The sequence below is a fragment of the Heptranchias perlo genome, chromosome 19, assembly GCF_035084215.1.
Source record: "Heptranchias perlo isolate sHepPer1 chromosome 19, sHepPer1.hap1, whole genome shotgun sequence".
NCBI lineage: Eukaryota > Metazoa > Chordata > Chondrichthyes > Hexanchiformes > Hexanchidae > Heptranchias > Heptranchias perlo.
This window is the reverse complement of record NC_090343.1, coordinates 48,111,848-48,135,211: the sequence shown is the minus strand read 5'-3', so window position 1 is coordinate 48,135,211 and position 23,364 is coordinate 48,111,848. Positions and strand designations below refer to the sequence as shown.

Genomic DNA, 23,364 nt, shown 5'->3' with positions numbered 1-23,364 from the left:
CAGTGGGTGACCATATTGGGGATAGTGACCACAATTCAGTTTGTTTTAACATTATTATGGAAAAGGACAGAGTTAAATTAGGAGTAAATGTTTTAAATTGGGGGAAGGCAAATTTTACAGAACTAAGAGGTGATTTGGCAGAAGTGGACTGGACACAACTACTTGAGGAGAAATCAGTGGCAAGCCAGTGGGAGGCACTAAAAAGTGAAATTCTATGGGTACAATGCAGACACGTCGCCTCAAAGAAAAAGGGTGGCACTGCCAAATTTAGAGCCCCCTGGTTGTCTCGAAGTATACGGAGCAAGATAAAGCAAAAAAGAAAGCTTATGACTGTCACAGAAAACTAAATACTGCAGAAAGCCTAGAGGAGTATAGAAAGTATAGGGATGACATAAAAAAGGAAATAAGGAAAGCAAAGAGAGGGCATGAAAAAATATTAGCTCGTAAGATTAAAGAAAACCCAAAGATGTTTTATTAGTACATTAAGAACAAGAGGATAGCTAAGGAAAAGGTGGGACCTATCAGGGATGATAAGGGTAACTTGTGTGTAGAAGCAGAGGATGTGGGTAGGGTTTTAAATGAATATTTTGTCTCCATATTCACAAAGGAAAGGGATGATCCGGATGTAGTAGTTAAAGAGGAGAGGTGTGAAATATTGGATACGGTAAACATTGCGAGAGAGGGAGTGGAATCCTTGAAAGTTGATAAGTCACCAGGGCCAGATGGATTGTTTCCTAGGCTATTGGAGGAAGCCAGGGAGGAAATAGTGGATGCTCTGAGGATCATTTTCCAATCCTCACTAGATACAGGGGAGGTACCGGAGGACTGGAAGACTGCAAACATAGTACCATTGTTTAAAAAGGGCACGAGGGAAAGGCCGAACAGGTATAGGCCGGTCAGTCTTACCTCGGTGGTGGGCAAACTATTAGAATCAATACTGAGAGATAGGATAAACTGTCACTTGGAAAGGCATGGTTTAATCAGGGATAGTCAGCATGGATTTGTTCAGGGAAGGTCATGCCGTACAAACCTGATTGAATTCTTTGAGGAAGTGACCAGGAGGATTGATGAGGGTAGTGCAGTGGATGTTGTCTACATGGATTTTAGTAAGGCATTTGACAAGGTCCCACATGGCAGACTGGTCAGAAAGGTAAACGCCCATGGGATACAGGGAAATGTGGCAAATTGGATCCAAAATTGGCTCAGTAACAGGAAACAAAGGGTAAAAGTCGATGGATGTCTTTGCGAATGGAAATCCGTTTCCAGTGGTGTGCCACAGGGCTGAGTGTTGGGTCCCTTGCTGTTTGTGGTATATATTAATGATTTGGACTTGAATGTAGGGGGCATTATTGGCAAATTTGCAGACGACACAAAAATTGGCCGTGTAGTTGATAGTGAAGAGGATAGCTGTAGACTCCAAGAAGATATCAATGGGTTTGCGGAGTGGGCGGAAAGTGGCAAATGGCAACCCGGAGAAGTGTGAGGTAATGCACTTAGGGAGGGCAAACAGTAAAAGGGAATACGCAGTAAACGAGAATATATTGAGAGGGGTAGAGGAAGTGAGAGACCTTGGAGTGCATGTGCACAGGTCCCTGAAGGTGGCAGTACAGATAGATAAGGTTGTGAAGAAGGCATACGGAATGCTCTCCGTTATTAGCCAAGGTATAGAATACAAAAGCAGGGATGTAATGTGCGCAGTTCTGGTCACCACATTATAGGAAGAATGTAATTGCTCGAGATAGTGCAGAGAAGATTTACAAGAATGTTGCCAGGGCTTGAAAATTGCAGCTATGAGGAGAGATTGAATAGGCTGGGGTTGTTTTCCTTGGAGCAGAGGAGGCTGAGGGGAGATTTGATTGAGTTGTAGAAAATTATGAGGGGCCTAGATAGAGTTGACAGGAAGTACCTGTTTCCCCTAATGGAGAGTTCAAGAACTAGAGGACATAGATTTAAGCTGATTGGCGGAAGGATTAGAGGGGACATGAGGAAAAACTTTTTTACCCAGAGGGTGGTGGGTGTATGGAATTAGCTGCCCGAATTGGTGGTGGAGGCAGGAACCCTCAACTCTTTTTAAAAAGTACCTGGACCTGCACCTAAAGTGCTGTAAGCTGCAGGGCTACGGACCGGGTGCTGGAAGGTGGGATTAGAATGGGCACCTGGTTGTTCTTCGAGCTGGCACGGACACGATGGTTCTATGGTTCACGTTGGTATCGCACACACGACTTCAATGCCTGTTTGTAGGTGCCCAACCAAAAGTCCTGTTAGCCATTTTATGGCCTTATCTACTTGCACTGCCACCTTTAACGATCTGTATATCTGCACATTAAGGTCCCTCTGCTGCATTTAAATTCCTCAGTTGCTGACCTTGCCTGTGCTGCTGTAGGAGGAAAGAGGGGATGCTGACTAGATATGACTGAGGAGAAAAGCTCACGGGACAGTTGTGGGGATCAGTAGGTACACTGGCTGATTTTCCTCCTTACCCCATCTCAGCCCCAGGACATCTCTGCAGGAGTTCTTCAGGGCAGCGTCCAAGGTCCTGCTATCTTCAGCTGCTTCATCAATGACCTTCCCTCCATCATGAGGTCAGAAGTGGGGATCTTAGCTGATGATTGCAGAGTGTTCAGCTCTATTCGCAATCCCTCAGATAATGAAGCAGTCCGTTCCCGCATGCAGCAAGACCTGGACAACATCCAGGCTTGGGCAGATAAGTGGCAAGTGACATTTGCGCCAGACAAATACCAGGCAATGACCATCTCCAACGAGAGCGTGCTTAACCGCCTTCCCTTGACATTGAATGGCATTACCATCGCTGAATCCCCCACCATCAATATCTTGGGGGTCGCCAATGACCATTAACTCAACTGGACCAGCCACATAAATGCTGTGGCTACAAGAGACGGTCAGAAACTGAATGTTCTATGGCCAGTGGCTCACCTCCTGACACCATAAAGCCTCTCCACCACCTACATGGTACAAGTCAGGAGTGTGATGGAATACTCTCCACCTACTTGGATGGGTGCAGCTGGAACAATACTCAAGAAAGTCGACACCATCCAGGACAAAGCTGTCCACTTGATCAGCAGCCCATCCACAGCATTAAACATCCACTCTCTCCACAACCTTACGGTGCACCGTGGCTGCAGTGTGTACTATCTATAGGATTCACTGCAGCAACCTGCCAACGCTTCTTCTCAGGGTGTGGGCGATTCTGGCAAGGCCAGCATTTATTGCCCATCCCTAATTGCCCTTGAGAAGGTGGTGGTGAGCCGCCTTCTTGAACCGCTGCAGTCCGTGTGGTGAAGGTTCTCCCACAGTGCTGTTAGGTAGGGAGTTCCAGGATTTTGACCGAACGGCAATATATTTCCAAGTTGGGATGGTGTGACTTGGAGGGGACCTTGGAGTTGATGGTGTTCCCATGCACCTGCTGCCTTTGGAAAATAAAGTGTACATTCACTGTGAGAGGGGTTTTATGTAGGATACATGAGATAAAGTGTACACTCACTTTATTGAGGGCTATTATGTACACTCACTGTTGCAGAGGTGTTCTGCAGGCTATGTTACAATGTGTTTTTGTTGCAGTTTTGTGTGTATTGTGTAAGAACTGTTTATATCTCCAACTATATGTCTGTAGTTAACCCTGTGACATAATGTGTTTTCATATCTTTAAAGGACGGAAGCAAAGTGGTCACAGCGTCATGTGATAAAACTGCAAAGATGTGGGACCTCAACAGTAACCAGGCGATACAGATTGCACAAGTAAGTGGAAAATAAGCTATTGAGCAGCACTACTTGTAGGAATGTTCAGGACAAGATGTGTACGAGGCAGAATGGGCCCCTTCACTTGCTTTTAGATTAAGCGCATTTCTTGTCAAAATGGGTGGATTCACAAGCATGGTGACTACTGAAATGCTGATCAGCCGTGAGCTAGACCGTAACTTCTGTGCGACTACGACGCGTTAACTTGTGCCTGTGTTATTGGGACAGCATGGGGGAGCAACTGTAGCTGTGGAGTGGCATGGCACGGATTCATGTCCACGATTCACGACCGGCAAGTTCCAATCTAAATTCTGCTGTCAGGCAGCAGAGCAAGGGACTTCCCGCAGGCTTGGAAAATCGGAAGGAAAGTCACTCCACACTGCTCGCTTGAATCCCCTGGGGGTAGCGGGGGATTCTTACGAAGGAAGGACTCAGAGCTGGAAGGTGGTGTCCTGGCCTTCCGTGTCCCTTGGCACAAACATGGATCAAAAATACATTCGCATCGTTGACCAAAAGTAAATTTAAGCTGAAAACCTTGCTGATAACTTTTGCATGTTCACAGTTTCTGTGTGGTTACTGATGCTTTTGGCTTTGGAGAGGGTGCAGCGCAGATTCACCAGAATGATACCAGAGCTTAAAGGGTTAAATTAAGTCCAAGTTGATTACACTTGGCTTGTATTCCCTTGAGTTTAGAAGGTTGACAGGTCACCTAATCGAGGTGTTTAAAATGATAAAGGGACTCGATAGGGTAGGTACAGAAAAACTATTTCCTCTGGTGAGGAATCCAGTACGAGGGCATAATCTTAAAATAAGAGCTAGGCAATTTGGGAGTGAAATCAGGAAGCACTTTTTCACATAAAGGGTAGTGGTATTATGGAATTCTCTTCCCCAAAAGGCTGTGGATACTGGGTGAACTTAAATTTTCAAGACTGAGATTTGTAGATTTTTAGTTATCAAGGGATGTGGATCAAAGGTGGGTAAATGGAGTTGAGGTACAGGTCAGCTATGATCTAATTGAATAACGGAACAGGCTCGAGGGGCTGAATGACTCCTCCTGTTCCTGTGTACAGCACTGGAAGTACCAGCACCTTACGGAACCACTTCAAGTGGGAGTGGTTCTGTAACACAAGTTCAGTGTTAAAGAGGCAGATTCCCAGGGCTTCCAATCACTGCTTGATTGTACATGAAGGCTGGGCGGAATTAGGCTATACCAACCTACTGTTTACAGGGGAAGGTGTAAAAATTGAAAATGGCTGCATGGCGTGGGGAGGACCCTATTGCGTGACTTCTTTAAATAGTACAGCACTGGTAACGATATCTGTTTGAACCGCAGCACGACGCACCCATTAAAACTGTTCACTGGATCAAGGCACCTAACTACAGCTGTGTAATGACAGGAAGCTGGGACAAGACGTTAAAGGTATGATATGACTGTTTGTTGACATTCAACTTGCAGGTGTAGTACATTCTGCTATACAACAGCCTGTGAGTATTGTAAGCAGGCTGCTTTTGTTTCTTTGTTTTTTTTTCATTCTCAGGATGTGGACCTTGCTGACAAGGCTGGCATTTATTGCCTATCCTTTATTGCCCTTGAGAGGATAGTGGTGGGCCTTCTTCTTGAACCGCTGAACTATGGTGAACGTGCTACCACAATGCTGTTAGAGAGGGAGTTCCAGGGTTTTGACCCAGTGACGATGAAGGAACAGCGATATATGTCCAAGTCAGGACGGTGTGTGACTTGGAGGGGAACTTGGAGGTGATGGTGTTCCCATGCACCTGCTGCCCTTGTCCTGATTCAGCAGCCTGTGAGCACTGTAGACAGGCTGCTTCTGTTTTTGATAAAGTAGGAGTCACTGGAAAATGATCAGGAGTGGGAATTCTGTCTCGTGCCCTTACTAGTCCAGGGACACTGTGGCCAAAGGTAGCACCTTAACCCCTGCCTTGATTGAGATCAGTTAACTCAGCACCTGGGATTAAACCTGGATAAGTACCTATTTGAAAAATGCTCATGAAACAAGCGGAGTTAACACCGAGTTAGCAAGCCGCAGTGTTAAGTTGTTTTTGAACGCATGTCTCTTCGTGGTGAACAGCCTGTAATGGGGCAGGGATGCTAAATTGTTCCTCTTGTATTTCAGTTCTGGGACACGCGTTCTCCAAACCCCATGCTGACATTGCAGCTGCCGGAGAGGTGTTACTGTGCTGACGTGGTAGGTATTTACATTATAACAACACCCATACAGACACAGGATGGTATTGTCACACGTGGAGATCTGTGGGTGGTCCATTGAGCAAGAGAGCAAACTTAAGTCCTGCTCTATCACCCTGACCCCAGTGTACATTCAGGTGCCCATAAATTAATGTAACTTGTTTCACTCACAACAGGAATAAACTGTTAGTGAACCGTTGTTGTTTTCGTATCTTCACACTCTTCCCCTAGAGAACAGTGTGAAATAGTGGAAGGATTAACAGCCTGACAGGCTGCGACATGAACGCTCCTTCCATGGACGTAACCATCTCTATACCAGCCAATAGGATGGTTAGTCCTATATGGCGGGAGGATTCTATGGGCTCCCACAACCCGTATGATGAGGGAGGGACCACCCACACCCACCGGACACAAGTATCCCACGGGATTCAACCCAGAATTCAGAGCCAGAGCTCCGGTCTCCACTCGCCGGGACTGGGTTCAAACCCTGCACCTTCTGGCTCAGAGGCAGGAGTGCTACCACTGAGCCATGGGCTCACTCGTTGGTGAACTGTGAAGCTCCATGATATTGCTGCCTGATTACCCTTGTGTTCTTTGCATACTGAAACCTGACTCATCGCTGAGTGTTCAGTTTCAACCCAAGAACGAGCTCAGCCTGTCCTGATGGTGGTGGGGGAAGGAAGGGGGTGTGGCTGAGCTCCTGCCACCTCACTCATTGCTGCCTAGCTTTTGACTTGTTCTAGATGTTCATTCTGAGATAGTAGTGTTTGGGAACCAATGCAATAAAGGCCTTGTAACAGGACTCTTCGCTCATAACGTGTGCCTTTAACTATGAGATGGGGTAATAAAAAAAATACATAGTCATCAAGTTAAGATGCATTTTTGTGCAGTGATTAACAAATATGGAGATTCAGTAAATGATGGGAAAATGCACATATTCCATCAATGGTGTGAATACAGTGTACAGTCTCCACTGCATAGTATAGGAAAGCATTAGAATGAAGGAGGGGGAGGTCTTTTGAACGGGGGGGGGGGGGGGGGGGAAGACAAATGTATTGGTTAAGAAGGCGCAAGGGTTTTCATTAGCCCGGAATTTGCTCTGAGTGGTGAACGAACAGCACCCGCCACTCATTAGCTTTAAACTTACCCACAACGATCCTCAGGCTTTTGTGGGGGAACTTCCTGTAATGGTGAGGTGTAAAAAGTGCAGCATCCTTTCCCGGGAATCTGTGAGAGCAGGGAAAGGATCTCTCTGTCCCCTCAACCAATCAGATTGAAGCATCCTTGACAAGCCGCAGAGTCAGAACCAGGAAGTACAAACTGCAACAGTAAATTCAATGTAAAATCAGTTAGAGAAAGCGAAATATAGAGAGGGTAAAAACACTTGAATTAAAAGACAGAGATAAAAAAGACAAAAATAAAATGTTTTTAAAAAATTAAATCACCAATAACAATTAAAATGGGAAGTAATGAGACTCCACATTTTTTAAAGTTAATTTTCGGTGCCAGAGAAGTTGTTTGACAGTCATTAAGGTCTAAACATAAGTTAGTTTAGACCTAAAAAAAGAAACTCAGCATACCTTTTTCTGTGCAGATTAGTTGGTTTAAGAACATAAGAAATAGGAGCAGGAGTAGGCCTTACAGCCCTTCGAGCCTGCTGCGCCATTCAATAAGATCATGGCTGATCTTCTACCTCAACTCCATTTTCCCGCCCAATCCCCATATCCCTTGATTCCCTTAGTGTCCAAAAATCTATCGATCTCAGTCTTGAATATACTCAAGGACTGAGCATTTATAGCCCTTTGGGGCAGAGAATTCCAAATATTCACAACCCTGAGTGAAGAACTTTTTCCTCATCTTGTTCCTAAATGGCCGACCCCTTATCTTGAGACGATGACACCTAGTTCTAGATGCTCCAGCCAGGGGAAACAGCCTCTCAGTATCTACCCAGTCAAACCCTTTAAGAATTTTATACATTTCAATGAGATCACCTCTCATCTAAACTCTAGAGAATATAGACCCATTCTACTCAACCTCTCCTCATAGGACAGCCCTCTCATTCCAGGAATCAATCTAGTGAACCTTTGTTGCACCCCCTCTAAGACAAGTATATCCTTCCTTAGATAAGGAGACCAAAACTATACACAGTACTCCAGGTGTGGTCTCACCAGAGCCCTATATAAATGCAGCAAAACCTCCTTACTCTTATACTCCGACCCCCTTGCAATAAAGGCTAACATACCATTTGCCTTCTTAATTGCTTGCTTATACCTGCCTGTTAATTTTCTGTGATTTGTGTACAAGGATACCCAAATCCCTCTGAATACCAACATTTCTTAGTCTTTCACCTTTTAAAAATATTCTGCTTTTCTAGTCTTCCTACCAAAGTGAATAATTTCACATTTCCCCACATTATACTCCATCTGCCGCCTTCTCGCCCACTCACTTAACCTGTCTATATCCCTTTGCAGCCTCATTGCGTACTCCTCACAGCTTACAGTTTTCAGCTGGGCAGTGTAGCAACTTTGCACCGGTCCATTCACTTCACTGGCGAGCTGTCCTTCCCACGCAGCTTTCAAACGAGCAGGGAATCTGATTGTGCAACTTCCGGATTTGCGTGTTTGACTGCGCATGCACACTCGCCGGAAGATGCTGTTCCATTTGCCATTAAATAATGGTGAGCGCTGTTCAGCTCTCCGTTATTTTTGGAGCAAGTTCCTGGCCAATGTTTCAACTTAGCTGAGTTACTCCAGGAAATGGACATGCAAGATTCCTTACTTTTTTTCTCTCTATGTATTTTAAATGACAGTTGTATCCCATGGCTGTGGTCGCCACTGCAGAGAGAGGTCTGATCGTTTACCAGCTCGAGAACCAGCCCTCCGAATTCAAGAGGATAGACTCTCCTCTCAAGCATCAGGTACAATGACAGCTGCACCTGACTGCTCTTTCAGTTATTAATTTCATCTGTGTTCTAGACTTTCTGATGAGGCATTCAACCGAGGCCCCATCTGCCCTCTCAGTTGGACGTTAAAGATCCCATGGCACGTTTCGAAGAAGAGAAAGGGATTTCTCCCGACACCCTGGCCACCATTTATCCCTCAATCACACAAAAAATCACATTATCTGGTCATTATCACGTTGCTGTTTGTGGGACCTTGCTGTGCGCAAATTGGCTGCCACATTTCCTACATTACAACAATGACTGCACTTCAAAAGTACTTCATTGGCCGTGAAGCGCTTTGGGACGTCCCGAGGTTGTGAAAGGTGTTATATAAATGCAAGTCTTTTTTTTTTAGACAGTTGTACAGGTACAGGTCCACGTCCACACTCGCCTAGTACACCTGAGTTCAACGGCTGCAAGTTGTGGCCTTCTCTGTTATATGTAGGGTTTCTGGCTTTTCAGTGTTTTTTTTTTAATGATTTCCAATAATTATTTTTACCCATTCTTTGTTTCCACTGAATCAGGAGTTTTATCCATAAAATCCATCTGTTCTTTTTTAAGGAAAATTTAAAATCAGAGTAAATTCAGATGAAGCACTTGCCACGTGCTGGATTCTCGCAGGTGCCTTATGTAAGTGTACACATGAACTGGATTGAAAATTCCTCACATTTTGCTGTCACTGGGGAGTCAATCCAAGAGTCGTCCCTACTGTGGCAAAAAGTTGGCGGTGTTCAGTTATCAAAACATTTGACTCAGTTGGACCGCCTTCATCTGTGTGCCTAGACATCAAGGCTCAGCCAGGAATCTAACTGGAGAGCATCATAACCAAGCCCGATCCTACCCTGGCCCAACATGCAGACACGCACAGCTCAAGTAAAGGTCACTGGAGAGGGGTCAGAAGCAGGGTCCCTGGCTGAGTTTCCCCTCCATAACTCGGGGATGTTATAGCCAATCTTAGTGTCCCAGCTGCTGCCCAGGGTAAGATCAGCCAACTCAGCACAGATCATTTGTCCCACTACCCAACGTGCAATGAAAATAATTGTTTCTAAAAGCACCCACACCTCCACCTACTCCCAACACAGTTCGCCAAGACTTCTTCGGCAGCACCTACCAAACCCACGACCACCACCACCTAGAAGGACATTGGCAGCGGGTGCATAGGAACACCATCACCTCCAAGTTCCCCTCCAAGTCACACACCATCCCTACTTGAACGCATATTGCCGTTCCTTCATCGTCGCTGGGTCAAAATCCTGGAACTCCCTACCTAACAACGCTGTGGGAGCTCCTTCACCACATGGACTGCAGCGGTTCAAGTAGACGACTCACCACCTCCTTCTCAAGGGCAACTAGGGATGGGTGATAAATGCTGGCCTTGCCAGTGATGCCCACGTCCAGAGAATGTAAAAAACTGCAGCTAGTGGCGGGCGCATATGTTGGTTGTAATCTGTAATGCACCAGTTCGTATGAAACCCTTCCTAAACCATGTCCTAAACACCTGTTAAACCATCTTTTTCAGCATCGCTGTGTGGCCATCTTCAAAGACAAACAGAACAAGCCCACAGGATTTGCGCTTGGAAGCATTGAGGGGCGAGTGGCCATTCATTATATAAACCCTCCCAACCCGTAAGTAGCCACAGTCTTTGACCATTTCCTTGTGTGTTTTTGATGTGCTGCTTTAGCGACACGTTTAATAACACATGGGATTTTCTTCAAATTAGTGCTAAAGACAACTTCACCTTCAAATGTCACCGATCTAATGGAACAACCAATACATCTGGGCCACAAGATATTTACGCTGTGAGTATTAAAGCACAAATCTTCAGACATGTTTATGCTGCAGAGCAGTCATTTATTTTCTCTTGTGAATATGATCATTTGGGAAAAAGACTGAGCTGATAGTGAACTCAAGACATTTGCAGTCTGGCCGTGATTATCAGCGCTCCCATTAATTGTGCACCCAATTACCCACTAACTTTTTCAGTGGATTTACAACCTGGTGAGGAAATCAGGGGAAGTCGGCGCTGAAATGGAGAACACCAATACTTAATAACCAGCTTCTGGTTATTGAGATTTCAGCACAGAAGTAGGTCATTTAGCACCTCATGCCTGTGATAGCTCCACATCAGACCTAACCAGTTTAATCCTGTTTCCCTGTGATTAGAATGCATCCACAAACTCGTTGTCTATCAGTGTACAGTTTTGATCTTGTTGGGATGATTGGGTACAGGGTTTTTTTAGGCCCTATGATTGTCTAACTATTTGTCATCTGATGACTTTTAACACACAAAAGATAAATGATTATAACCTATTTCAATCTGCAATTCAGTCCATTAATATATTAAATAGAGATGGATGCATGCTGATGCAAAACCAATGCTGTACCTCGATTAGCAATCTAACCGCAAACTGTACTAAGGTTGAGAAGTGTGAAACCTGTTTAAAGGAGGTGCAGACACGCATGCACAGTGCTCCATAATCACTGCTCAGAGCATGCAGGAGCCAGCAGTGTAACCCAGGGCTACAGGCCCAACATGGCACTCTATAACATTGTTGTCCAATAGAAATGCTGATCAGCCACAGGCAACACTGTTTCAGCCACATGCACTAATTTTAGTAGAAAACGCCATACACACACTCACACAATACAGGTAAAAGTACTTCATGTGTACATTTAATTAACAAACATCTACTACCGTTCAGTAATCAAGGAAGTAAAGCACTTTCAACAATCAAAAAACACTCGCATACTCTGCTTTTCATCTTATCATTTTACCAACAAACGCACAAAAATATTAAAGTTTACATGCATACACGGTGCGAATATGAGTATTGAGATCACACGCCCAACAAGGGTGTCTATTACTCATTTTTATTTACTAATCAGAAATTAAATTAGCCACACCGGGATTCCCAATTAGCCACATGTGGCTAACTTATTGGACAACACTGCCTGAGGTACCAGCCTGAGACCCAACCTGGCCCTTTAACATATTGTAGAAACCCTTCAAATTCCACAGCTACAACCCAAAAAGTGCAGTTGTGACCAGTGTGCTCTTGATTTAGTGCAGGGTCTCCTGCCCGTTTCTCCGAGTTGCCATATAACTCCGTTGTTCTTTGCTGCTTCTCCCAGGTGAATGGAATTGCATTCCACCCGATACACGGCACTCTCGCCACTGTAGGATCCGATGGTAGGTTCAGTTTTTGGGACAAAGACGCTCGCACGAAGCTCAAAACATCGGAGCAGCTTGACCAGCAAATAGCTGCCTGCGGCTTCAACAACAACGGGAACATCTTCGCGTATTCGTCAAGTTACGACTGGTCAAAAGTAAGTACAAGTGTCCTGCCATCTGTGTAGATACCTGAGGGAGAGGTAACGGGTGACGAAAATGGTACCTTTAAGAATCATAAGAAATAGGAGCAGGAGTAGGCCATACGGCCCCTCAAACCTGCTTCGCCATTCAGTAATATCATGGCTGATGCTCGACGTCAACTCCACTTGCCCTCCCGATCCCCATATCCTTTGATTCCCTTAGATTCCAAAAATCCATCGATCTCAGCCTTGAATATACTAAATGACTGAGCATCCACAGCCCTCTGGGGTAGAGAATTCCAAAGATTCACAACCCTCTGAGTGAAGAAATTCCTCCTCATCTCAGTCCTAAATGGCGGACCCCTTATCCTGCGACTATGCCCCCTAGTTCAAGACTCTCCAGCCAGAAGAAACAACCTCTCAGCATCTACCCTGTCAAGCTCTCTCAGAATCTTATATGCTTCCATGAGACCACCTCTCATTGTTCTAAACTCCAGAGAATATAGACCCATTCTACTCAATCTCTGCTCATAGAACAACCCTCTCATCCCAGTAATCAATCTAGTGAACCTTTGTTGCAGCACCTCTAAAGCAAGTATATCCTTCCTTAGATAAGGAGACCAAAACTGTACACAGTACTCCAGGTGAGGTCTCACCAAAGCCCTGTACTCTTGTACTCCAGCCTCCTTCTAATAAAGACCAACATACCATTTGCCTTCCTAATTGCTTGCTGTACCTGCATGTTAACTTCTGTGTTTCATGTACAAAGACGCCCAAATCTCTCTGAACGCCAACATTTAATAGTTTCTCACCATTTAAAAAATATTCTGTTTTTCTATTCTCCCTACCAAAGTGAATAACCTCACATTTCCCCACATTACATTCCATTTGCTATCTTCTTGCCCACTCACTTAACTTGTCTATATCCCTTTGCAGGCTCTTTGTGTCCTCCTCACAGTTTACTTTCCCACCTAGCTTTGTATCATCAGCAAACTTGGGTACATTACACTCTGTCCCTTCATCTAAGTCATTAACATAGATTGTAAATAGCTGAGGCCCAAGCACTGATCCTTGCGGCACCCCACTAGTTACAGCCTGCCAACCTGAAAATGACCCATTTATTCCCTATTTTCTGTCCGTTAAGTAATCCTCTATCCATGCTAATATATCACCCCCCATCCCCAGGAACCCTTATTTTGTGTAACAACCTTTTATGTGGCACCTTATCGAATGCCTTCTGAAAATCCAAATATACCACATCCACTGGTTTCCCCTTATCTACCCTGCTCGTTACATCCTCAAAAAACTCTTAATAGATTTGTCAAGCATGATTTCCCTTTCATAAAACCATGCTGACTCTGCCTGATCATATTATGATTTTCTAAGTGCCCTGTTTACCACTTCCTTAATAATGGATTCTAGCATTTTCCCTACTACTGATGTCAGGCTAACTGGCCTGTAGTTCCCTGTTTTCTCTCTCCTTCCTTTCTCGAATAACGGGGTTACATTTTCTACCTTCCAATCCACTGGAACCTTTGACCAGGTAACTTCTCGCGAGCTTTTAACAGGCTTAGGTCAGCTGTGGTAAGAGCTGGATACAGTAGGGAGCGAGCTCCTAGGACATAGGAACAGCCATTCAGCCCCTCGAACCTGTTCCGCCATTCAGTGAAATCGTGGCTGATCTGTATCCTAACTCCATTTACCTGCCTTAATACCCTTGGCTAGCTAAAATTTATCGATCTCCGATTTTAAATTATTAATTGAGCTAGCATCTACTGCTTTTTGTGAGAGAGTTCCACATTTCTACCACCCTTTGCTTGAAGAAGTGTTCCCTGACTTCTCTCCTGAATGGCCTGGCTCTGATTTTAAGGTTATGTCCACATGTCCTAGACTCCCCCAGCAGTGGAAAAGGTTTCTCTCTATCTACCCTATCAATTCCTTTCAAAATCCTAAAAACCTCAATCAGGGAATACAAGCCTAGTTTATGTAATCTCTCCTCATAACTTAACCCTTGGAGCCCTGGTAACATTGTGATGAATCTGTGTTGCACTCCTTCCAAGGCCAATATATCCTTTCTAAGGTGCGGTGACCAGAACCGTACACAGCACTTCAAATGTGGTCTAACCGGGGCCTATGTATAGCTGCAGCAAAACTTCCTCCCCTTTATATTCTAGCCCTCTAGATATAAAGGCTAAAATTCCATTGGCCTTTTTGATTATTTTTTGTACCTGAATACTGCATTTTAGTGATCTGTGTACATGGGCCCCTAAATCTCTTTGGACCCCCACTGCTTCTAGCTTTTCACCATTTAAAAATACACTCTGATCTATCCTTTTTTGGTCCAAAATGGACGACCTCACACTTATCTGCATTGAAATCCATCTACCACAGTTTTGCCCACTCACTTAATCTATCATCAACTCTTTGTAATTTTATGCCCCCGTCTACAATACTTACCAAGCTACCAATCTTTGTATCATCCGCAAACTTGGATATATGGCTCTCTATTGTGTTATCTAAGTCATTAATAAATATAGTGAATAGTTGAGGCCCCAGCACAGATCCTTGTGGGACACCACTAGTCACTTCCTTCCAATTCGAGTACATGCCCATTATCCCTACTCTCTGTCTTCTACCGCCTAACCAGGTCAATAATTTGTATAATTAAATGAGCTTTAATTTTAGCTAACAGTCTCTTATGTGGAACCTTATTGAATGCCTTCTGGAAGTCCATATAAACTACATTCATAGCTCCAGTAGGGGGTGCTCTCCTACAGCTGGCATATTAATTTAAATTAAAACAGTAACCCAGTAGGAGAGTATTTCCTTTCTCTGCCAGTTTGTCCCCAGCTACTGCTTTACTGAAGATTTCCTTTGCTGTGATGGCGATCCATAGGTATTGGGCAGACTTTGATACTTCTGGCTATTGTTCATGTGCGAACTTTGTCAGCGGGTTACTTGGCTGTGGTTAGGAGTGGCTCAGAGGCAAGCCCATCCTGCCCCTCGCTGGGCCCTGCACATGCATGCACAGTAGACTTTACTGGATAGCGGTCAGGAGTGGGACTTCTTGATGATTTTGCCCACCGTATCCCACTGGTCGAGGCTGATTCTACCGCTGTGCTGTCTAGGATCAGCTAACTTGGCACAGGTCGAGGATCAAACCCGAGACCAGCTGCTAACTAGGTAAACTGGCTGATCTATCGGTGGTCCTTCACACAGCATTCGTTGAATACAGTAGTGATCAATACCCTTCCCTGGCAGGCACTGTATTGGAGCACGGGGATCAGCTGTTGTTGATCCCTACTGTATGTAACGAGAGCTGGAAGACCAAAGACGTGTCTTTCACATGCACACCTTTCGACTGTCCTAGTAATGCTGGTGAATTTTAATCCTGACCTGAGAACAGCATTTAGAATTTTAAAAGTGTCGTCCAAGCCTAAAACTGCTATTCCCAGAACTTCTTGCAGTTACAGAAGTTGGGAGAGATGTAAAGTTTGATTTAGTCTTTTCACACTTTTTAATCAAAGGAACTAACGCATTACTGCATTTTGATACACAGTTTTTGATTTAACCTATGTTAATCTCTCTGATTAGGAAGGGTTTAAAACAAATAGCAAGCACATACCAGACCGAAACTTCCTTAATTTATACTTGAAGTTGTGAAACCACAATACATTAAACTCAATGTAACGACATACATAATGCAAAATATATTATATTGTTAGTTAGTCTCTCGTAACATTGCTTCTAGATAGGCATGGAGTGCAGTTGTGATTTTTAATGCTAAGATAGAGCTATGTTTAACGTGACCTGTCCCTATAAGGTTAACACTCAGGTGGGGATGTGGTCTGAATAGGCACGTCCCATGGGAAATTAATGGATGAATGCGGAGAGAAGTTTCTATCAGTGGGTCAGATGCTTGTAAATCCCTAGCTCCTGTTCGTGGCAAGAGGGAAGGTTATAACGAGTTTGTGCCTCCCAAACAAACTGTTCACCTTGTGCTTTTACCTTCACTCCCAAAGAGACTTTTCTGTTATTACAGTTTAGTTGATTAAACTAGTCAAGTCACAAAAACATCGAACCTCTTGTTTTCAGGGTCATGAATATTTTAACCCACAGAAGAAAAATTACATCTTCCTACGTAATGCTGCAGAGGAGCTGAAACCCAGGAACAAGAAAGGGTGAGTACCACAGACAGGCTTCCTACAGGCAGCCAACCCTCCCAGCTACCTTCTGATTACCCAAGCCTGTTCATTTAACATCAGGGGGAGATGGGTGGAATTAAAGTGGTGAGCCTGACAGTGGGACATGATTATCTGGTGCTATATTTATCTTGTGTGCAATTGTTGCACTAAAGCGTACAAATCTTTACATGGCGGAAACTGCTGATTCTCTCCTGGTTGGCCTCCCATCTTCCACCCTCCGTAAACTTCAGCTCATCCAAAATTCTGCTACCCATATCCTAACTCACACTAAGTCCTGTTCTCCCATCACCCTTGTGCTCACTGACCTATATTGGCTCCCAGTCCTGGAACACCTCGATTTTAAAATTCCCATCCTTGTTTTCAAATCGTTCCATGGTCTCACCCCTCCCTATCTCTGTAACCTCCTCCAGCCCTTACAACCCTCCAAGATCTCTGCGCTCCTCCAATTCTGGCCTCTTGCACATCCCTGGTTTTAATCACTCCACCATTGGCAGCCATGCCTTCAACTGCCTAGGCCCTAAGCTCTGGAATTGCCTCCCTAAACCTCTCCACTTCTCTACCTCTCTCTCCTCCTTTAAGACCCTCCTTAAAGCCTAGCTCCTTACCTGTCCTAATAACATCTTATGCAGCTCGGTGTCGAATTTTGTTTGATAACGCTCCTGTGAAGCGCCTTGGACGTTTTACTATGTTAAAGGCGCTATATAAATGCAAGTTGCTGTCGTTTCCCAATCAGCCGGGCCCATCATTTATCACAAGATCAGATACAAATAAAGTAAGTCATTTAGCCCCACATTAGCTCATCCATCTAGAAATACTATTTCTCCCCTCACAGTATCCGAGTCTCTCCTAAATTAGACGGTGTTCACATGGCCTCGAGTTCCAGGCTGCTCCGCCCCATTCGCACTGATTATTTGCTACTTTGTCCTGTTCGAATTCTGTGGGTCGGGAGGTTTGGAAAGTGGCTGTTCATGGTGCTGTTACCTTATTGGCGGATAAATCCTCAATCAGAAAGCCAAGATCAGTTAGAATTGATAACTTGGGATAGGTGGAAATTAATGGGAACGTGGATTTAAACTTTAAATCTGGTTTCCAAGGCTCCTTGGGACACATGAAGACAAAAGGCGCAGAATCCCTGGTGTTAAATGATTCTAAGGCCATTGCCTCCATTACACTGTCTGCGGTCCATTCCAAATGCTGAGTGTGAGGAAGCTTCTGATATCCTAGTACTCGGCCCGACAAGTAGTGTCAGAAGGTGGAAGGGGGAATGTTGGTATTTATGCCTGAGTCTCGGTTTACCACAGCTTTAAATGTCTTTACCCAGGTCTCCCGTTTCAACCCAGTGAGTTACCCATGTGGAAATGGTCTCCAATTCTTGATATAATGTGAATTTACCAGCGTTTTATGAAACCAGACCATTGCCAAGAATGATTTTTTTTCTATTTCCGTTAACTTTTTTTTGCTGAAACAGCAGTGCTCACACCCTCTTCAGAGGCAACCGGCTCCAAAATCCTACTGAGCCTAACAGTGCAAAGGAGCTAAATTATCAGCTGCAGCAGAGATAGACTAGCAGAGATAGACTTGTGAACCCAGGATGTTTATTCAATGACTGTACGAGGGCTCCACCTGCTGTTCAGCTCACACACACACACACACACACACACACACACAAGATCCTGGGGCCGATCCCTGGTCTGATATGGGTTGGCTGGGCTCAGTTTTGATGGCATTGAGAGGGGGGAGCACTGCAGTTAGCCTTGTTGCATCTGAGAGGGGAGGGGAGAATTGGGCAGGGTTATCGTTCTTCGTTGCTGTCTTGGGCTCCTGCTGGACAGTGCGCACGTGGGCTAGGCTCGGCTGGGATCCAGTCAATTAGCAGGCCAGGCTAGCGCATGAAAAATGGCCACTTCGGCACGGTACTAGAGGGTGCCTGTGGAATCCTGCCCCCGTAAGAGTCGGTACCTTCAGACGGGGAGGGGAGAAACAGATAGCGCGGCCTATCTTGTGAGGTCCTCCCTCTCGGTTTGTTGGATTCGCTAACTCCTCCCAGCTCCCTCCCCTCCCCGACACTCACTGTTCTCAAACCTAAAGCACACAGGCGTTAACGTCAGTCACCATTGTAACTGTTTGTTTTTTTTTCTTCAAAAGACGTACAGTTGGTGATATCCGTTCTTGAGTTGAAGAATGCACAGTAAGTACGCTGTACCGCCTCTCTCCGGTACAGCACCAGACGCTGCTCTAATCTCCCACCGGGCAGCGCTGCCGTTGCCCCAAGAAACCGAACCTTTGGCAAAGATCTTTGGCCTTAATTATTCGACACCTGCGGGATTTCTTTCTAGCAACTTCTCTAGGGGCTCATTAGCTGCCTATCTTTACTGGTGTTGGAGATGTCTGGTGGTGTCACTATTACTACATCCAAGTCCACTCGGTACCTGTCAGGGGAGTACAAGTTAACAATTCAAACCCCCTTTTCTACCTGCACCCATTGTTTTTATTTCTATTTAATTTTAAAACAGTTCACTCCTTTTTTAGTGAATGTTTCCCACCTGGATTGCACATCTTGTCTTCTTGACAGACTATACAGCGTCTATTGTGTGACTCTTTATTCCGATTGCTTACATTTCAGATAGTCTTTCCCCCGTCTCAAAAAGCTCTGGCAGTTGAAAGCATCCTAAGTGTTTTGGGATAGAGTGTCGTCCTGTCCCCAGTGGGTGTGGGCCCCACAACGTAAAATCTTCAGTGTAACTGGAGGACTTAATTCAGAGAGATTACAGGAGAATGGGAAATGCCACACTGGGACAACAGAGGGCACTCTTCTGAGGTTGGTATTGCGGCACAGTGATAGGGCACAGCACAGGAGATTACGGGAGGAATCTCCTCGACCGTTTACCCCATTTACAGGTGTAGGCGGGAGTTTCCGCCGAAATTGCATTTGCGGAACGGGAGAAACGCCGAGGAGATTGGCCCCCTTGCGTTGGTCATAACCTGTGCTGTGCCCAGCCTGGGATTGCTTGGTGCTTACATAAGGTGTCCGAAGAAACACACTTAATTTTAACCTGCCAGGAGCGGTTAGTCCCCAAAGGGTCAGAAAAGGATTCGGTTCACTGGCAGCTCTGTGTAATGCTCTGGTTTTCTTTTCCTCCCACTCAGAATTTGAATGCCAGCAGCCAGTGATTTCCGAAATCGTTTCAGAGGTGGAGCCGTTGGAGAAGGATGTTTTAACATGTGGAACCATAGCTACAGCCCCTGTCTGATTTGTTGCTCTCACTGTCTCCCTCCACTACACAGCATGTCTTGTATTAGATTTCCTTGTTTTGTATATTTTCCCTTAATAAAGTTTTCATTTAATTAGGTTGGGCTATTTTTGAAATGTGCAGACGGCGGGGGAAGAGAGAATTCATCCGCGCCCCACTGTCCGTTGTACACCAAGACACAGTGTTAGCCCTTATAGCAATAGCAGGGAAGCCGTCAGGTAGATATCGGGAGCAGAGTCCGGAGCTAATTTCTTTTAAGTGCCAACTGTTGGAAAAGGCATTCTAGCAGTCGGCCACTGCAGCATTTGCACCACTGCCCTTTCACTCACTGCTGCAGGTCGGTTACAACATTTCCACCACTGCCCTTTGACTATCACTAAAGTTTAAAACAGTGCTGTTGCTGCAAAACTCTATTACTTCAGAAGGATATCTTTCTGTGGTTCAGATTAAAGCATTCACTCCACATAATCTGAAAGGGAGTTACGTGGGAGCCCAGTGTGTGCTGGCCGGCTGTTACACAATGGGCATCATAGCTGATCTGAATCTTTCTCTCGCCTGACGACAAAGGATACTTGTAGATAAGGAAGGCCATTCGGCCCATCGTCTCGTTCATCCAGAATGACCCTAAAGTCCCCATGCAGCAGCATCAGGTTGGACTGTACATGATTTACGCACACTTAGCAGCAGAAGGTAATGGTAGTGACCAGGAGTGAATATCTTATTTCTGCACCTGAGCAGCAGCACTGAGCTCATGTTTCACTGTCACTGATGTCAGGCTGTGATCAGGTGTCTGTTTTTCACTCATTGATGTCAGGCTGTGATCAGTTATCTCGATGCAGACCTTTCATTGAACCTGGGTGCCTCCACGTTTGTCGTACGGAATTCAGCCATTTTGGAGCTCCTTGTTTTTCCAATTTAAAAATGCAATTGCGTTTACTGCAAAAAAATTTTACCGCTTGCTTGTAGCATCGGTCCTTCACTGGAGCTTTAGTCTCACAACTTGATGTCTTCTCCACCACTCACTCCGCTGACCCACACTCAGTCATGTATTGCTTCATATGTATTGCTTCATATGCAGTGTATCCCTCACCATTTATGTACTCCAGGTATGTGAAGTAAGCTGCAGTAGATGGTGTACTGGAGAAACACTTGGGCAGACCAAGTGCCATTCAGTAACATTGCCTTGTGACAAATGCAAGTGAAATGAGGACAGCATTGCAGGGAGAGTGCATGGAATTAATGCTCGCTGTTGATTACAAGACAGCAGTCACGGGCTGTGAAAGTCATAGACGCCAAGCATGATGCTCAAGTGCCTTGCTTGATCAGTGATTTAGGACCTTGCTGATCAGTGATTTAGGACCTTGATGCAAGAAAAAGAAAGAAGTTGCATTTATATAGCGCCTTTCACAACCTCAGGATGTCCCAAAGCGCTTTACAGCCAATTAAGTACTTTTGAAGTGTCGTCACTGTTGTAATGTAGGAAACGCAGCAGCTGATTTGCACGCAGTAAGCTCCCACAAATAGCAATGAGATAAGTGACCAGATAATCTGTTAGTGATGTTGGTTGAAGGATAAATATTAGCCAGGACTCCCCTGCTCTTCGAAATAGTGCCACGGGATCTTTTACGGGAGGGCAAACGTCTCATCCAAAAGATGGCACTTCCGACAGTGCAGCACTCCCTCAGTACAGCACTGCAGTACTCTGGGGGCAGAGAAGGAGCTCACAGGATAGTGAGTTTGTTGTGACTCTCAGTATTTCATCTGAGACTATCCCTGCTGGATTTCACACTTCACATGTTACTGGACTGTGGGTTCACTGCAACATGTGTCCTGCTACAGCATAATACTTGGCTCTTGAAGGTTGGTGTTGTAAGAAGAGGACGCAGTTTAAGGATAAAACAGTAGGTGGCAATCTAACACTATTATATCATTAGACAGCAAATTCTGTCAAAACTTACTGAGCAAATACACGTTGGCCCAGAATTTGCTGTAGCCAGTCAACAAACAGCTCCCGCTGTTATGATGTGGAGATGCCGTTTTTAGTTAGACTAGCCCTTGTCCATTTAATCTCCATGATATTTTGTGCTGCAAGTTGCTGGAAATCGGAGAGGGAGACTGTACACGCCCCCTAAAGGGCATCTGGGATCAGAGTGAACAGGGCATCTCCTTAACGGATCAGATTGAAGGGTTGCGAAATTAACAGCGGAAGGACTGAGAAGGGGGTGTAAATTAGAGTGGTTTAATTCAATGTCAAATCAGGTACAGAAAAAGAAATAAAGAGAAGGAAAGAAAGACTGGATTAAGAGAGAAAAAAGAGACAAGAATTTTTTTTTGTTTAAATTTAAAATTTTACATTTTTAAAATCTCCAACAATAATTAAAATCTGAAGGAATGAGACTCCACACTTGTAACAGTTAATTTTCAGCAGCAGAGAGGTTGACTGGCAGTAATTAACACTGATCATGCTGTTAAAAGAATACTTAAGCTGGAACAGACAAGACTTGACTTTCTGTGGCGAGTTTAGTTCGTATCTACCACGAAAATACAGTGACTTCACGCCTTTCAATGGTGAGGCAGACAGCGAGATGCTGTTTTCGCGAAGCTAATGGCGGAGTGGTGCATCTCGGACAGTAACTTTTGGATTTTCGCGTTTGCCTTCGCCTGAAGTGCTGTAGCATTTGTGCATAAATAACGGTGAGCACTGTTAGCCTCACTGTTACTTTGACAAAATTCTGGGCCATTGTTAGGTTATGTACCTAGGAGAAAGGCCATTGAGACAGACACATTGTCCCCATTTCTCACCTCATCCTCATGAGCCTATCCTTTCTCTACCTCCACCCCCCTCCCCACTTCAATGAAAAAACAAGGACCCACAACCAATTCAGGAATCCTCAATGAAAAAATCCTCATCAACCCCTCACAGGCGATCAGCAAAGCCTGAGGGGTCCCCAAACTTGTCATTCAGTCCCTGGAATAACTTGTCGTGCCTTCCTCCAGCCGTGATCACCTTGTTTTCCAAAAGTACGCCTTCTTGAAGGAGGGCAAAGAGCCAGTCGTTCACTGTCCCCTCCGAAACTCTGATCCATTGCTCAGTCACTCTACAACAGCAACTTGCATTTATATAGCGCCTTTACCGTAGTAAAGTGTCCCAAAGCATTTCACAGGAGCGATAATCAGACAAAAATTGACAAGGAGATATTAGGACAGGTGACCAACAGCTTGGTCAAAGAGGTAGGTTTTGAGGAGCTTATTAAAGGAGGAGAGAGAGGTGGAGAGGTTTAGGGAGGGAATTCCAGAGCTTAAGGCCTAGGTAGCTGAAGGCACGGCCGCCATTGGTGGAGCAAAGAAAATCAGGGATGTGCAAGAGGCAAGAATTGGAGGAGCACAGATCTTGGAAGGTTGTAGGGCTGGAAGAGGTGACACAGATAGGAAGAGGCGAGGCCATGGAGGGATTCAAAAAAAAGGATGAGAATTTTAAAATTGAGATGCTGACGGACCATGAGCCAATGTAAGTCAGCGAGCTGACGGGTGAGTTAGGAAACGGGCAGCAGAATTTTGGATAAGCTCAAGTTTATGGAGGGTGTAAGATGGGACGCCAGCCAGGAGAGCATGGAATAGTAGAGTCTAGAGATAAGAAAGGCAGAGATGAAGGTTTCAGCAGTAGATGGGCTGAGGCAGGGACGATGTTGCAG

General features: G+C 45.0%; 1 protein-coding gene across 2 annotated transcripts in view; it reads left to right on the top strand.

Moving 5' to 3' along the window:
• Positions 1–19,769, top strand: part of rae1 (ribonucleic acid export 1) — a 36,850-nt gene extending 17,081 nt beyond the window's left edge. Inside the window, exons 5-14 of one of the 2 annotated variants that reach the window (XM_068000726.1) lie at positions 3,670–3,756; positions 5,090–5,176; positions 5,892–5,963; positions 8,772–8,879; positions 10,423–10,529; positions 10,625–10,703; positions 12,037–12,231; positions 16,312–16,397; positions 18,567–18,609; positions 19,569–19,769. In XM_068000726.1, the coding sequence (XP_067856827.1) occupies positions 3,670–3,756; positions 5,090–5,176; positions 5,892–5,963; positions 8,772–8,879; positions 10,423–10,529; positions 10,625–10,703; positions 12,037–12,231; positions 16,312–16,397; positions 18,567–18,594 (849 nt within the window). In that variant the 3' untranslated portion in view covers positions 18,595–18,609; positions 19,569–19,769. The remainder of the gene's footprint in view (positions 1–3,669; positions 3,757–5,089; positions 5,177–5,891; positions 5,964–8,771; positions 8,880–10,422; positions 10,530–10,624; positions 10,704–12,036; positions 12,232–16,311; positions 16,398–18,566; positions 18,610–19,568) is intronic. The other variant, XM_068000727.1, reaches the window with a different exon arrangement.
• Positions 19,770–23,364: the final 3,595 nt, after the last annotated feature.